The 15,981-nt window shown below is 31.4% G+C and overlaps 1 protein-coding gene across 2 annotated transcripts in view; it reads right to left on the reverse strand.

Annotated features, from left to right (window-relative positions):
• LOC106462038 (rho-associated protein kinase 2-like) overlaps positions 1-15,981 on the reverse strand; it is a 109,873-nt gene that overhangs the window by 22,822 nt on the left and 71,070 nt on the right. For both annotated transcript variants that reach the window (XM_013921911.2, XM_013921910.2), the window contains 4 exons: positions 13,872-14,111; positions 8,251-8,416; positions 7,709-7,815; positions 1,214-1,364 (listed from right to left, as the gene is read on the reverse strand). In XM_013921911.2, coding sequence (XP_013777365.1) covers positions 1,214-1,364; positions 7,709-7,815; positions 8,251-8,416; positions 13,872-14,111 — 664 coding nt within the window. The remainder of the gene's footprint in view (positions 1-1,213; positions 1,365-7,708; positions 7,816-8,250; positions 8,417-13,871; positions 14,112-15,981) is intronic.

Raw genomic sequence — 15,981 nt, forward strand, 5'->3', positions numbered from 1 at the left:
AAATAAGTTCTTAAACTTATTTTCTTAAACCATAGAACAGAAACTAAAGAAGTAAACCAAACAATTATCTCTTCTAGTTACGATCTTTGTTGCTTGACTGTTGCTTTGCTGCTTGACATAGGTTGCTAAGCATTTTAAAATTTTGCACATAGAGGATATGAAGCACGATAATTTTTTTTTAGGTTTTATATATACATTTGAATTACTAAAAAATCATAAATTACTACATTAATACCATAGAATTCCACTATAATTTATCAAGCTTAGTAACTAAGATGTATTTTAGTCCAAAAAAAATAATTAAATTTTGAGCAGACTAAAGACACACCTTACCTCATTGAAATATTGGTTCAAAAGAAAGAAAAGTCCATTAAAATGGCTGAGAAAGCCACTAGGGGGACATTTTGAGCTTCTGATTGGTTATTCATGTCATATATAGATGTAAGTGTATATAAGAGAGCATTTCCAAAAATGGAAAGAGGTAGGTGGGGTGCCACTGTGTTTGATTTATTACATGAGCAATATCTTAGCAAACTGAAAAGATAAGAGGCTCTTATTTTACATTCTAGCTTGTCAATATCGGTAATTTGAGTTTCTAATTCGTTCAAAACTATAAACTTAACAAACATCTAATTTGTACCAGTGCTGCATTCAACATACCATGTGACACACAAAAATTGTTGTTTATCTGTGTTTTTTAATATTTGCTTTTAAATTATGAAATTCAGTAATATATAGTACTAAAATTTGAATTATAATCTACAGTTTGATACCAAACTTATTGACATAAATTCATGAAGTAGTTGTTCATTAAAAGTTTGAATGCGAGTCAACAAACGAGATGACATGGCCTTTCACCCATGACCCGTCTCAAAAGGGTTAAGCGACTGATATGTTACAAAGACTCTGTGACTTTTGGCCTCTAACTGCTTAACTATATCATAAAAAAAAAGAGAAGAGGACAACAAAATGTATATCACAGTCTGAACACCAATACAATGTTGTAGTGATATTTCAAACAAAATACCTATATGATAATGGAAATGAGAGGCAATGATGATCAGTAGCAGGTATGAAAGTAAATATTTTGAACCCTTTTATGTACCTTTTGGGAGGAAACTAAAGTTGCTAAGGTGCTTATTTACTTCTCATCAGAACTATTGAAAACAATAAGTAATTCACAATTATAGTTTGCAAGTTTGAAGTGACTTACACTGTATGGCTTCCATATTGGCTTCTTCTGTTGAGGACAGGAGTCGTTTCTTGTCTGCTGTGAAGTTGGCAATGTCTTCCTGGTGGGTGGCTGCTTCCTGCTCATATTTATTTTGAAGATTTTTCACTTCAAGCTCAAGCATGGCACGTTGCTGACAAAAAAATGGTGTAAAAGTTGAAATTTTAGTATAAAATACTACAATAAAAAACCTTACAATACTTGAATTTACAAGGAAACTAGTAAATCTGGCAATAGATTTTATGAAACCTATTTAACCGACATTAGTATAACATTTACTTTGCCTTTTCAGCAATTTTACTACAAATGTCACTTGTTATGTATATGGTTCAAGTTATATCATAAAGACTTAATCCTGCATCTAGTTCTAATATTTCTTACATTCACAAGCTTAAAGTTCCTGAACTCTAGTACTGAACCACAGATTATCATTAAGTTCCAATCAAAGCAAGCTCCCTACATATATTAGAACTGAAATATAACCCAGTAATGAATATAGCTAATTTAATATACAGTTCTTACTTATAAAAAATATAATATAATATAATATAACTGTTAGCAGTTTTCATGAAGTTTGGCCAGTTAAGGTGATTTACTCTTAAATTCATATATTAATCTAAAATTGCAAAATAATCTACATAATAATATACATATACAGTGGTGGGAAAAAAGCATTGCATCACCCAATTTTTTTAACACTTCTCTTGGTTCCTGTAATTTTTTATAAGATTGTGCATTATGGAAGTATAAGAACTAGTTTAAAACAGATATGGACATTGTGCAATGTAAGCTGACCCACATTTCAGTCATTCAAACACATATATGCATCTTTATTAGCAAACTAACCATGACAAATGTATTACAGTAGGTGATCAATAAATACATGGCAAATACAAAAATGGTTCTCCGAGTAAGAAAACCTATATATAGAAATAATGCCACTAAGGTAATTGACAAAAGTGGTCATATGGTATGATTCTTGTTTTAATATTTAGTTGTGCCCCCTCTGGCCTTGATAATTGCTTGATGTCACTGTGTCAAAGAGTGCACGAGGGAATGAATGTAGGCAAAGGTTCATGATGCCACAAGTGGATTAGGGCTTACTGCAGTTCCAAGGTGCATCCCAGTTTCTTCTCTTACATTTTTGTTTTCCATTAACTTCTAGCAGTTTTCGATAGGGTCGAGTGTCTTGATCCTCTCCCTTCAAAAATAGTCCTTCACCTGAAGCAATGAAATAAAACCTAAGATGTCTTTTCAATATACCTTGAGTGAAATTTCCTCTTTATTTCATGTTTACTGCATAGAGTGCATGAATATTGCTAATCTTTTTAGCCTTGTGGCATGGAGCAGAGTCATCCTGGAATGTGTACTAGTTAGCCCCATCAAAATAATCACAAATTGTTGGCTTTAACCTTGACTTGAGGATCTAGATGTATCTGTCAACACTGACAGTGCCTTTCACAAAATGCAGACATTCTACACCCTGGCCAGAGATACGTATCACCTAACCATGCAGATGCTTCAGAGTTGCATCAAACACACAGGATGAAACTCTTCTCAACATCAATGCTGTACAAAGTATTTCCCATCAGACCTGTGCAGGTTGTGCTTTAAATCATCTGAGACAATTATTTTGCTCCACATTGTTCCAGTCCAGTCGGCATGCTCTTTGGCCCAGTTGAGCCTCATCTTGTTGAGAGACCAGCTGAATAAAGATAAAACTGGACAGTGCATGCAGTGACAGTGACCCTTAAGCTTCCTGTCATGCTATTTTGAGGTCTGTGGATGATAGTTGACAATTCTGCAAGCTCAAGCATTTCAGAACCTGATCATCAGCTGCTATGGGAGCTTTCTTCCTATCCCTTCCACCCCTCCACACAGTCAATCTCTATATATATCTGCAACAAGCAGCTCACAATAAACTGGTGAAATTTAATTCTTCTAGCAATCTGCCTTGTTGAAATTCCCTCTTTGCTTAAAGAAACAATGAGTGCTTTTTTCAATGAAGTTAACTTGCAACCTTCAGACACAGTAACATCACAAAAATGTTGTAGCAGATAGGTTGCTAAGCTGACTCTCTGTAAGAACCTCTATTTACAGCCAAAAAAATGGCTGATGTAACACCCAGACAGCCTTTAAAGCTGCTGATATAATACTAGACAGTACTATATCATCCATGAAACATGTTTGCATCTACATACATTAGGGCCTCAAAACAGACAATGATTCTGAAGAAAGAAGTGTGTTAAAAAACTGGATGATGCAATAAATTTTTCTACCATTCCATATACAACTTAACCAATACAATAAATGAAACTAACATTAAAGAAAGATCGTACTTGAAACACACAAAAACTAGTTGTTTGTCTTCATGTGCTATCACCTATTTCTAGTCTCTTGGAAATCATGGCACCAGTATATGCAAAATTTTATATAATAATCCCTAACAACATCTAGTAACCTATGAAATCACATTAGCCCTTTCACTACTGTCTCATTAGATTACACTTACCATGTGACCCCAAAGTGACCATTGGAGTTTCCATACTGTAAGTTTTAACATGTTTTGTGCATCTTCACAAAATATTTCAAGCTTTTAGTAAGCATTAGAAGTCTTTTGTAGACAAAAGATCATAATTTTCAATTAAGTATTTTTACTAAAAATTTGTCCATGAATATATGGAGTCAGAATGTTGACTCATCTGATTGCAAAGTGATTTCATGTAGAGATTAAAAATACTTTTCTTCATCTGAAAATTTTCAAATTTCATTTGAATACCATCTAAAACTTCCTAAATAAATTTTTTTTTTCCAGAAAAACTTTACATGTTATCCATTTTTTCTACCCTAAATCTATAAGGGGTCAGTCTTGTAACCACCATAAAACATTAAGTTGAAAAATGTGAAATAAGGTGAGTAGTGCCAGTCTATCCTATTTAGTAATGACCACAAAGTTCTAAAGTACTTCCCCTGAGAGTTTCTACTTCTAACTTTTTCACATCTACCCATTTTCATTTTACTGTTAGCAGCTGAAACAAAAACTTGCCGATCATAAAACAATAAGTCACCACTCCTGCCAATAATTGTTTATGTGACACCATTAATAGCAAATAAGGTTGTGCAGTGCAATTACAAGAACTTTCCCACAGAGTATGGTAATCCTGGCTGTGAGAACACAGTGGGAGGGGATTTATCAACATGTTTATAGTACAGAAGTTACAACGAAAACTGTCTAAAGTAATAAAAATGCAAGAAAATGTTTATGATATGGCTCTGTACAAAGTCCAGGCCATTCCAATAAATTTAGTAGGTATTAGGATGTTAAACTATTCTCCCAGGGTGGTAAGAATTTAGTAGTACAGGTGTACAAAGTATATAAGTGCTTATGAAAATATATATATATATATATATATATATATATTATTACAACTTACAAGTAATCAATTTTTAGTTATTTCTCTTAAAACATAAGATAATAAATAAAACAATGATTTATAGTACTCGCTAAGCCTCGCCATAAGCTTTGTTTATTCTTTCAGGTGGAGGGGAAAGCTAAATTAATTTTTGTAGATTTCAAAGATGCATTGTCGAAAACCAAAAAATTATCAAATTACTATACTGATGCACATAAAACCACTGTAATTTACCTGGTTTTCTATAAGCTATACACAGATTGAAAAAAATTTAGCTCTGTTCAAAGAAATGACATACTCACCAGATTTTTAACATTTCTAGTCAAATTACAAATTTCCCCTTCATACCAATTACAGACAATTGTCAGAATTACGTAGATTGGAAAGTGCTCTTTCTATTGGTTACAAACATGCACTTAAGAGAAGTAGGTGTGAGTAGACAAAAGGTTCCAAAAGAATGGAGTAGTGGGTGGGTCTACCATTGTAGGCTTACAAAATATAATGATATCTCAGCAAATCAAAGAGGTGGGAGGTTCTTATTTTATATTCTAGCTTGCAAATGTCTGAAGTTTGAGTTTCTAATTCATTAGCCACTATACACATTGTGTGGTAAGCATAATAAAATATAAACTCAGTAGTATTTGTTTGTTTGTTTTGAATTTCGCACAAAGCTACACGAGGGCTATCTGTGTTAGCCGTCCCTAATTTAGCAGTGTAAGACTAGAGGGAAGGCAGCTAGTCATCACCACCCACCGCCAACTCTTGGGCTACTCTTTTACCAACGAATAGTGGGATTGACAGTCACATTATAACGCCTCCACGGCTGAAAGGGCGAGCACGTTTGGTGGGACAGGGATGCAAACCCACGACCCGCAGATTGCGAGTCGAGCGTCCTAACCACCTGGCCATGCCGGGCCTAACTCAGTAGTAAGACAAGAAGAAATGCCCTATGACACATGAAAAAGTATGTTTGGCATGTTTTAAAAATATTTTTTTTAATTAAACATACATTAAATTTTAAATTATAAAATATATAAATTTCCAGTCACAGGTTCTGGAGCTATCTGCTGAAGATCTATTGGGCTCTGGTCTGAAAAACAGATGCAGTGATGGGCAGAGAAGAAGGCTGCTCACATAGCAGAATTGTCAGTTACACAAGAAAAAGTACTGTCATTAACTATGGCTATTAGGGTTCTGCTAATGATGTGGTCAGTCATAACTCGGTCAATTTTTATCTGATTTGGAAACTATAAATCATATTCATCATATTTCGTTGTATGCTACATTCTATGCAAATTACATCAAAACTGAACCAATCCCAAATTTTTTACACCTGATCCCTGCCACTGAGGCACTCTGGTTAAGGGACAGATTAAGAATACTTATATCTAAATCCAGGTAATGTGTTTTGTTGGCAGTGAAATAGCTTTTCTCTCTAGTGAGTTCTGGTGGATAAATGCATTTGGCAATGTCAAAAGCAGTGCTTCCACTAGCAAGTATTACTTCAGATTAACACATTTCCTGCATTAACAGATTACCTTTAGCACAGCACTGGCCTAGCATTGTGTTTTATACTAGAACTTCTCAAAAAAGACTAGACTATCATTCATATAGCCACTGGTAGAAGATGCTACAAATTTTAGGCATACACAAAGTTACTACCATGGCAGCATCCATGCAGGTGATGAGTGGTGTCAATTAAAAGACAAATAATATATTTTGGTATACCTGAGCAATAAAAGATTTCTGCAATGGCACCTGGCAATATTTCAACATACCAGTGATACATCGGATGACTGGAAAAGCATAAAGTCAAGTTTTAAATGAGGCCAAAAGCATGAATGCCTAGTATTCCTGCAAGTTGGTTATCTCACATCACCTATTCCCCACAACAAAATATTTGACACAGATCAGTTCAACCTCCTGAAGCCAGAATAAAATATCTCAGGTTAAATGGACATGCATTCAAAAGACCTACAATTTTTGGTAGTAAAAAACAAAACATCCACCACAAATTAGGTTGGCTGATGGAAACACAGGTAAGGAAGTCTTAATAATTCAGCAAAAGTTATCATCGATAATATCTACAAGTTTAGCATGTGTAAAGTTTTGTCTTTCTTACTTAGATTTGTTTTGAATAAAAATTTAGTTTGAATATATATAAATCTGCAACTTGTAGACTGAAGTTACAACCCATATTTGCAGAGAGATATGTTGGCTGAATTGTACAAATGTTTTGTCAAGTAAAAATACATACCTTGTAAAAATGAATTTCTTTATTGTGAAAGTGATAATTTTTATGAGTAACATTATCATAAACATTAATTTACTACAATTTTTTAAAAGATCTTGAAATTGGTGTTGAAAAACTTTAATTTTATCAATAGTAAGACTAAAGATTACTAAAATTTAAAGTTTCTAGTGTTTTTGCCACAAAGTCTTTAATTTTCTCTTCACATTCACTGAAATTACCAATGATAATGAATGGATTAATAATGAATTTTTCTTTAACAATATTACAGTATTTCTTTAAATGTTCTTCAATGTATTTCAGACCACTACCACTTAGACCCAATACCTCCTTAGTTGTAGCTTTTTAGAGAGTGAAAAAACCTGTATTTGTATGGTGTTCTAAATAGCTTGGAAACTCAAATTAAGTATTACTTAAGATAACAATGTACACCAAAGTATAATAAAACATGTTTTTTTTGTATGATACTTTATCATTTTTAATATCTTCATCACCTTGTTACTTGAAAGATTTAGTGTTTCTAAATTAAACCCTAATTCTCTACATAAAGTTATAATATAAATGTTTTTACAAATGAAAAGCAGTTAGCAGATTCATTAATGGGAATGATGATGTATTTGCTGTGTAAAGAATCTAGGTATATCCGGTAACATTTTTTGGTTCATAACTTACTAATTTGTTAATAGTGAATTTCTTTAAGTATTTTATGGATTAAATGATCAAGAGTACCAGTTGCAAGATGCTAACAAATGCTATGAGACACTTAGATTGTTCCTGGAAACAAGAACCCATACTACCCAAGGTTATACTTACTTTTTCCATTTCAATATGTTTGTCATTAAGTTTTTGGTTTTCCAAAGTATAAGTAGCCTCACGTTCCCGTAATCGTTCTATTTCTTGCTGCAAAACTTGTCTTTGGTCTAATAAAGACAGAAAAGATCATTTCATTACGAGTAAGTTAAAAACAGACAAAACTGTTCTTAGCAATATCAGCATAATTTTATTACTTTTGCAAAAGAGTTTAGTCAGATGAATCTTCTTCAAATCTTTTGTGGAAAAATTTTGAACAATTTTTTAAAAACTACACACAAATGACATTCAAGATCCTTAAAATCAAAGACATGTTACTACCTTGACCAAGAAGACATCAACCTAACTGGGTTTATGAAATCACACAAGTTTTGTTACCAAATTATAATTTGGTGGTCATAGCCTTTCATGAGTCTGTAACTAATTTTAACAATATATATATACTGTATATATATATATATATGTATATATGCTACTAAGAATCTTAATAAATAATGTAACACTTTCCATTATGTTAGTCTTTACACACATATTATAAGCCTTACTTTCTAGCTCCTGAGATCTATCAGAAGCTTGTGAACGTGAGCTCCTCTCCTTCTCTATCTTAGTCTCCAGTTCAACGATTTCCCTCTCCTGGGAAATCTTCGTATTCTGAGCAGCTGCCAACTTCTCATTAAGTTCCTGAACAGTTTGATCCTTAGATGCATTGCTCTAAAAAACAAATTAAGAGTGAATACTCAAAATATTGTTTATAATTACAGACTCTAGGGATGAACTAACAGAGTGAATACTCAAAATATTGTTTATAATTACAGACTCTAGGGATAAGCTAACAGAGTGAATACTCAAAATATTGTTTATAATTACAGACTCTAGGGATGAGCTAATATGAAAGTTGGATGAATAATTGGTATCTATTATTTTTTTAACTATTGATTAACCTAAGGTTTGTACAATACTTTAAAACCATGGACAAATGAATACTGAATGGAAATCAAACATTTTAAATAACATTGTATACTGCTTAATTTTCTATGTGGTTTTTAGTTTATTTTGTGAGCCATAATATTATCATTGGTTCATATTCTAATGCCAGCAGTCATTAACAGGTGGTCATGACATCACATACACATTTACTTGCAGCCATTAAAATCTGGATATCATGAATGTAATGCTTGTTCACTACTGTTTGAAAAAAATCATATTCATATTGGTACTATTGCTGTAAAATTGGTATAAATTCTCAAAAGTGAAATTTTTTTCTGGTCTTCAGAATCAATAACTTTAGTGTGTAAAGCATTTATATTTAAATAGTTTTACTTATATCTTAAGTGTTTATTAATTAATTGCAATCAAAGAACTGTGATCTCAGTGAGAATTAGCAAAAATTCTACCCATGGAAATGAAAAGTTTCTCCTCAAATTAACAAGAGTACCCATTCATACAGAATGTTAAACAAGTAAAAGTATGTTCGCCACTATTGAAACGGCAATGCCAAATGTCACAGATGAATTTTTTACAAATTAATTAGGGCAGTGAAATGTCAACATCCTATACCTATACAGTGAATAATAATTTTAATAATGCTCCTCCAAGGCCATTGAGATATTGAAGCCTCATAAACCATGGTAAAGCAACCAAAATTCTGCTGAGTTTTAACTGTTTTATGTAATATTGAATGAGTATTTGCATTCTGCCCACTGAAGAGCAGAGATAAAAACCCTGGATTTTAGTGCTGCAAGTCCATAAACTTACTGCTGAACCATTAGAGGACTACTGAAGCTAACAATATTATATCTTATGAAGTAAGATCGTTCAATGAAAGAATATTGCAGGTTGTTATAGAATTAATGTCACTACAACATTACATATATTTACAATAATAATTCAAACATTTAGAGTTATTAAAGTTTGCTTGCATTAAAAATCCAGAGATTTAATTCAAATTAAATGTTTATTTTATTATTCAGTAAGAAACCATAAACCCTGAAATACACTGCTCAAAACAATTAAGGGATGACTGAAGTGTTCTATACTCTTAAACTAATCGTCCAGTTAACTTTATCATTATTACTGTTATTGGTAAAGTTGCACATGTCCATGAGGTATGTGCTAATTAACACTTTCACAATGAGTTCACATATTTTATATGACCTTGTAACCATGAAGGTATGAATACTATAATTTGGCAAGCTTTCAGTAAACATTACCAATCTTTTGTAGGAAAAAAAATCAGAATTTTCAATTAAGTAAATTTTTACTAAAAATGTGTCTGTGAATAAAGGAGTCAGAGTGTTGACTCCTCCGAGTACAAAGTGATTTTCATGTTAAGATTAAAAATACTTTTATTCATCTGAAAATTTTCAAATTTCACTTGCACAATCTCTAGAACCTCTTAAATAAATATCAAATGTATTTTTTCAGAAAAACTTTACATTTTATGTTACTTTCTCTACCATAACTCTGTACATGGTCAGTCAATTTGACAGACCTCATACGCATCATATAAAATTAGGAAATAAATCTAAATTATCCTTTTTTCTTTCTATAATAACTGCAAATTGTAACAGGAAACTGCAATTATTTACCCTAAACAGCTTCATGCTCATAACAGTACACACCTATTTATACTTATTTTTATTGCTTTATTGACCTTTGAATAGTGTATAGCTAATAATCCCACCATAAAAGTAAATCACTTGGTGAACCTCATGAATAATTTTTATTATTATTTTACCTAATCTAACATTATCTAACCTAATAAATTTCTAATCTTTACATTTCAGTTACTTTTCTAATAGCGAATAAAGAATACACAAGAAATACAAAAAATATAGTACTTACATGGTTCTTCTTTTTTTTTGCTGTAAACTGTCAATGAAACTTAAGCCTAGTTTTTTATACTAATGGTACTACTAAACTAAATTTATTTAATTAAGTAATACACCCAAGAGCACAGAATAAAAACATGCAAAAAACAAACAATGTCCTATAAATATCATAATTTTTTTGGCTTTCTAACAATTCAATAAGCAACTTTAAAAATTCAGCTAAGTTTGTCAATGTAATTCCTATGAGAACAAATTTGAAACTGAACAATGAAACAGATAATGCTCCATAGAAAAAGCAAATATTACAATTGATAGATTAAAACTTTGACTTTCTTTTGGTTATAAATAATATAGTATAAAGCATCAGAAAGAGCTATTGGCAATTTGTGACAGCGGATGTGACAGGTGGGTCTGATTTTTCTAGTTTATGGCTCTATATACAAATAAGATTGAAGGCTAAAAAATTATGCTTTGTCTGAGTAATATCTATATTATAATAAGTAATTTACATCAAATTCTGTACTTCTTGGAGGGATATTAAATAAAGTGGAGAAGAAGGAAGACCTAGAGAGCAAATGTCACATTTCTTATACTAGGGAAAACTAATTTTTTAACAAATATTTCCTTATAAAATTAAGACCTTAAAACTTATATAACATTAAAATTTGAATTGTTAACTACATTTTAATGCCAAGTTTATTTGTACATATTGATAATAAAGTAGTTTAATTAAGTTTTAAATGCAACTCAGTAAAAGGTTGCAACACACACACTTTGACCAACTCAATGCGAAAGGGTTAAACAGTATAATAATCTGTAATTGGTTTACTAGCCATAAACCAAATTAATCAGAACCAGCTGATATAAACTAAATAACTGGCTGATTACTAAAAAAATTATTTACTTTCAACCTTTTCATAACTGCAACTTAACCCTATCTGCCCGGGCATCACTTACTGCGCATGTCAACGAAGTTTTAGTGGCTTACATGCAAAATTTTATGAAACTATTTTTTGTTTATGTTATACCAATTAGTATAGCATAAAACTGTAGCTAATAATGCATATTTTAATAGCATATAAGTTTTAAATTCTGAATTTCCCCTAGTGTGAGAAAGGTGACACATTTTCTGTAGGCATCCCATCTTCTCTATTATATTCACCACCCCACCAATAAGTACAAAATTAAGCATAAATTACTCACCATAAAATTGTCATTGCTCAGACAAACCATAAATTTTATAGCTTCCAATTTTGTTTGGTTATAGAGCCATCAAATAGAAAATCAGATCCCTCTTACCACACCCACCTGTCACATCCTCTCTTTAAGGATTTGTTAATAGTTCTCTCTTACACTTAATACTACATTATGTATAACCAATAGAAAGCCAAGGTTTTCATCTACCAAATGACGTATTACATTATTTTGTTTTCTGAACATAGAATCGTCAGTTTAGTTTTCAGTTCAAGCTTAATTCCCACTGGAAACATATTGACGAGCTTAGATGAAGTTTTAATGGCTCTTGTTGCATAGTTAGAAAGCCAGTTAGAGGAAATCATCTGCTTTTTGCATGTTATTATTCTGTGTTCTTTGGTGCATTATTTAAATAAAAACTATATCGTGCATTACTACCATTAGCATAAAACAGTAGGGTTAAGTGTCATCGACAGTCAACAGCAAAAAAAATAATAATGACAGCAACCTAGGTAAGTACTTTATTTCTTGTTTTTCATGTTTATTCTTTATTTATTATTATAAAAGTAACTAAAATGTAAAAATATGGATCTCCTTAGTTCAGTTAAGGCTAGATTAGATAAAATGAATAATAATACAATAAAAATGTTTCATGAGGCACGCACCTTGAGCAGCTCATGGGTAACATGACCTCCACATTCCCCAAGTGATTTATAACTTATAATGGTGAAAATAGTAGTTAGACACAGTTCAAAGGGCAATATAATAATAAAACAATAAAATTTAATTAAAAATTGATGTATACTATTATGAGTTTAAAGCTACTTAGGATAAGCAAATGTAATTTCATGTTACAATTTGAAGTCATTCTAGAAAGAAAAAGAGGGTAATTTAGATTTATTTAGATTTTTTCTTTTTTTGGTGGTTATGAAGTCAGTTAAATTGACCAACCTTCTATAGAGTTAGGGTAGAGAAAATAACAGATGAAATATAAAGTTTTACTGAAAACAAACATTTGAGATGTATTTAGGAGGTTTTGGAGATTTGATGATGACAAAACCTTGTCGAAATGTTGTACATTTGTTAAACTTATATTAAAGAGTTTCTTCATTACCCATTCAAGCCGTCTCCAACCATTATTAGTCTCAAAGAGGGTTCCTCGTCATTGAAAATGAAATTTGAGATTTAGGAGATGAAGTATTTTTAATCTTAACATGAAAATCACTTTGCACACAGACTATTCAAAACAAATACTTGATATATTCACAGACAAATCTTTTTTAGTTTATTAAAAACAGTTCATAAAAAAATAAGATTTTTGTATGTGAAAGACATAATGTTTACTGAAAGTCTGCCAAATTTCGTGAAGATATACACACTATATTAAAAATTAGTAGTATCAAATCTATAAAGACTTTGAACAAATACAAAGAAGTCAAGTGGTCGGTCAAATTGACCAAGCCTGTAATTGGGAGAGTTAAAAGGAACTGGCAGATCAAATACTTTTTTTGTATTATCTCAGTTCCTGGTATTGTTTCACATTGAGACTTCAACAAACAAGGAAAAGCTTTTCTACAATTTAAAATTAGCCAAAACTTCTAGACCTGATTAGATAATTACTAATCATGTCACAAGCCCCCTAAAAGATTATAGAATTTCAACATCTTTGTGGCATACAGTCTATTTCACTTCTTATTCTTAACATGTAATAATAATCTATGTGAAAACCAAAGAAGGGAAAGCATGTTCTTTGTGGGAATTATGAATTTAAGTTGGTAAACTAAATAATTATTAAACTAATTAAATGGTAAGTCCTTAATGGACACTTTAAACTTTACAAGTAATAATCAGCATAGTTAGAAGAGCAAGAATGATAAAAGTAATTGGAAAATTAGTTTAAAACTCATAGTGCAGACTGGAGAGTAACTGCCATTTACTGGATAATATATGATTTAGTATGCCCAACAAAAATAGCATTTACTATAACTAATTAGAACTAGCTGAAAATGTAGGTATTCACCTCTTTCTTTTTTTAAGAAAGGTGTAAAACATTGGAAGAAATATAAAGACATTACATCTATGACTTAAATGATCAGAAAACAAACATTAAAAACTACAGTTAAACACAAAGTTACACTAACCAGAGAAAGTTCATTGTTAGTTTTCTTTAGTTTATTGTTATTTTCAGCTTCCATTTTCAATTTCTCATTAAGTTCACGGATTTGTTTTTCAAAAGCAGCAACTTTATCTGAAGCCTGCTGCGAAGAGGAAGAAAGATGAACCCGTAAACCTTGCTCTTGTTCTAATTTGGTTCGTAACTCCTGCAGTTTAACTTCTCCTTTTCTTTTACTTTCAATTTCATTTTCTAGCTTTCTCTGCACCTGAAATTTATATAACAGTAATACTAACATCGTTACTTTTTTCACTACAATGGCTGATAATTCAAATCTTTTTACTTTGTCTCATTTATGTATCCTAAAGAATTATAATTTCTTTAATTACATTACTTATTATATATTCTTATAATAAATATTACAAACATTGTAATGGCAAAAAAATATATTAAATTACAGACATTTAGTAATTCCTTCAAATCAATAATCAAATTTTATAAAGTTAGTTCACAATATTCTATGTACAAAAAACAACATTAGCTATTAAGTGATTTTATATGCAATCAAAAGTTTAGAAAGAACAGATTTAAATGGAACAATATAATGGAATATATGACAAAATGAGCAGCATATATGTAATAATATTGTTAAAAGAAATCATTATAAAGAAAGGCTTAAATATAAGTATGAACACTGCATCTTTAAAATAATAATAATCAAAAACACTGGGAACCTGGAATTGATTAAGTTTATGACAACAGAGTGGAATTAATGTTATTATTTAGTGTTGGGTGATCACTGAAAATGGAAAAGCTTTCTTTAATTAGAGTTTGTAATCTGTGGTTCCAGAGTTGAGAATTTTAAAGTTTTCAAGAAGTATAATGCAATACAAGACTCGGGTAGATTAGTTAGCTTATATCCACTACTACTTGAACTTCTCATGATATACTTGTGGATGACATGTACTTTTACAAATACAGGTAGCTTTACAGCTACCACAAGTGTATTTATATATGACCCATGAAAGCACAGGGATGGGGAAAGTGCCTTTGGGTTTAAACAAGTTTTCAACTTTAAATATTGATTTAAATGTTATTTGTGTCTTGATTATTTTTTGAATTTGAGACTTGAATTTAAAACTTTGTTTACCAATGGCAGAAGTGATAAGAACAAGTGGATACTTCAAGACAATGTGTGGCATCTTGGTAGGTTCCTTTTCTTTGTTAAAAATGTTTATATGATAGAGCATAAGAAATTAAGGGGACAGCCATTACTTTGTAATATGTTGTGAATTTTGGAAATTTCTGAGCTAAGACAGAAGTAGTCAGAACAGATATACACCCTGTTTAGAAGATTTAGAACACAGTTTCGTTTGAAGGAGTCTGGTATGAAACTGTCAAAACAAGTCTATAAGCCAGTAAGTATTTTCCTACAGTATACAAATGTGGCAAAGAGATGGCTTATTTTGTTTACTTGGATGTCTAAAAAAGCTAAGTTATTATTTATCTTCCATCTTACATGTAACCATGTAAAATGTATACATGGACATTGTGAGTTTAAGTATTTGAACTTCTAGACGTGATCAGTGTTGTGAAAAAGTAGAAATGCATCTTCAACATTTTTTCTCTGTAATATTGGTTTGTAATAGAGAGGGCAACTATCCATCCATTGAAATTCATAATAACAGAGATAAATTTTACAAGAGTCGGACCTAGACGTGATCCCATCGTCACTTCATCTATCATGTCATACAGCACACCCGTAAAATGAAGTGACTGTCCTTGAGGGCCAGCTAAAGAAGCTGTTTGAATTTTTGTTGGTTAGAGTGCAGGGCATTTAAGATTGGAAATAAATGTTTAACAATTAATTAGTTAGTGAATAAGGACTATATATCAAAGCTGGTTTGCATTAGGTAACTCAGAAAATTTTTTAGCAAATGTAAAAGAATCTTTTAGAGTAAATTCATTCTCAGTTAGTGAACTTAGTGCAGGTACAAAATATTTAGCAAGTTTATGGACATAGGAACCAAGAGTAGAAAGAACAGGCCTGAGGGATAAACCAATTTTGTGTATTCTCATTAACCCTTACCAGATGGGTCACAGGTCAAAGGCCATGTAATCAAGTTGGATGACTCGCA

The sequence above is a fragment of the Limulus polyphemus genome, unplaced genomic scaffold (genome assembly GCF_000517525.1).
Source record: "Limulus polyphemus unplaced genomic scaffold, Limulus_polyphemus-2.1.2 Scaffold1079, whole genome shotgun sequence".
In the NCBI taxonomy this organism is placed as follows: Eukaryota; Metazoa; Arthropoda; class Merostomata; order Xiphosura; family Limulidae; genus Limulus; species Limulus polyphemus.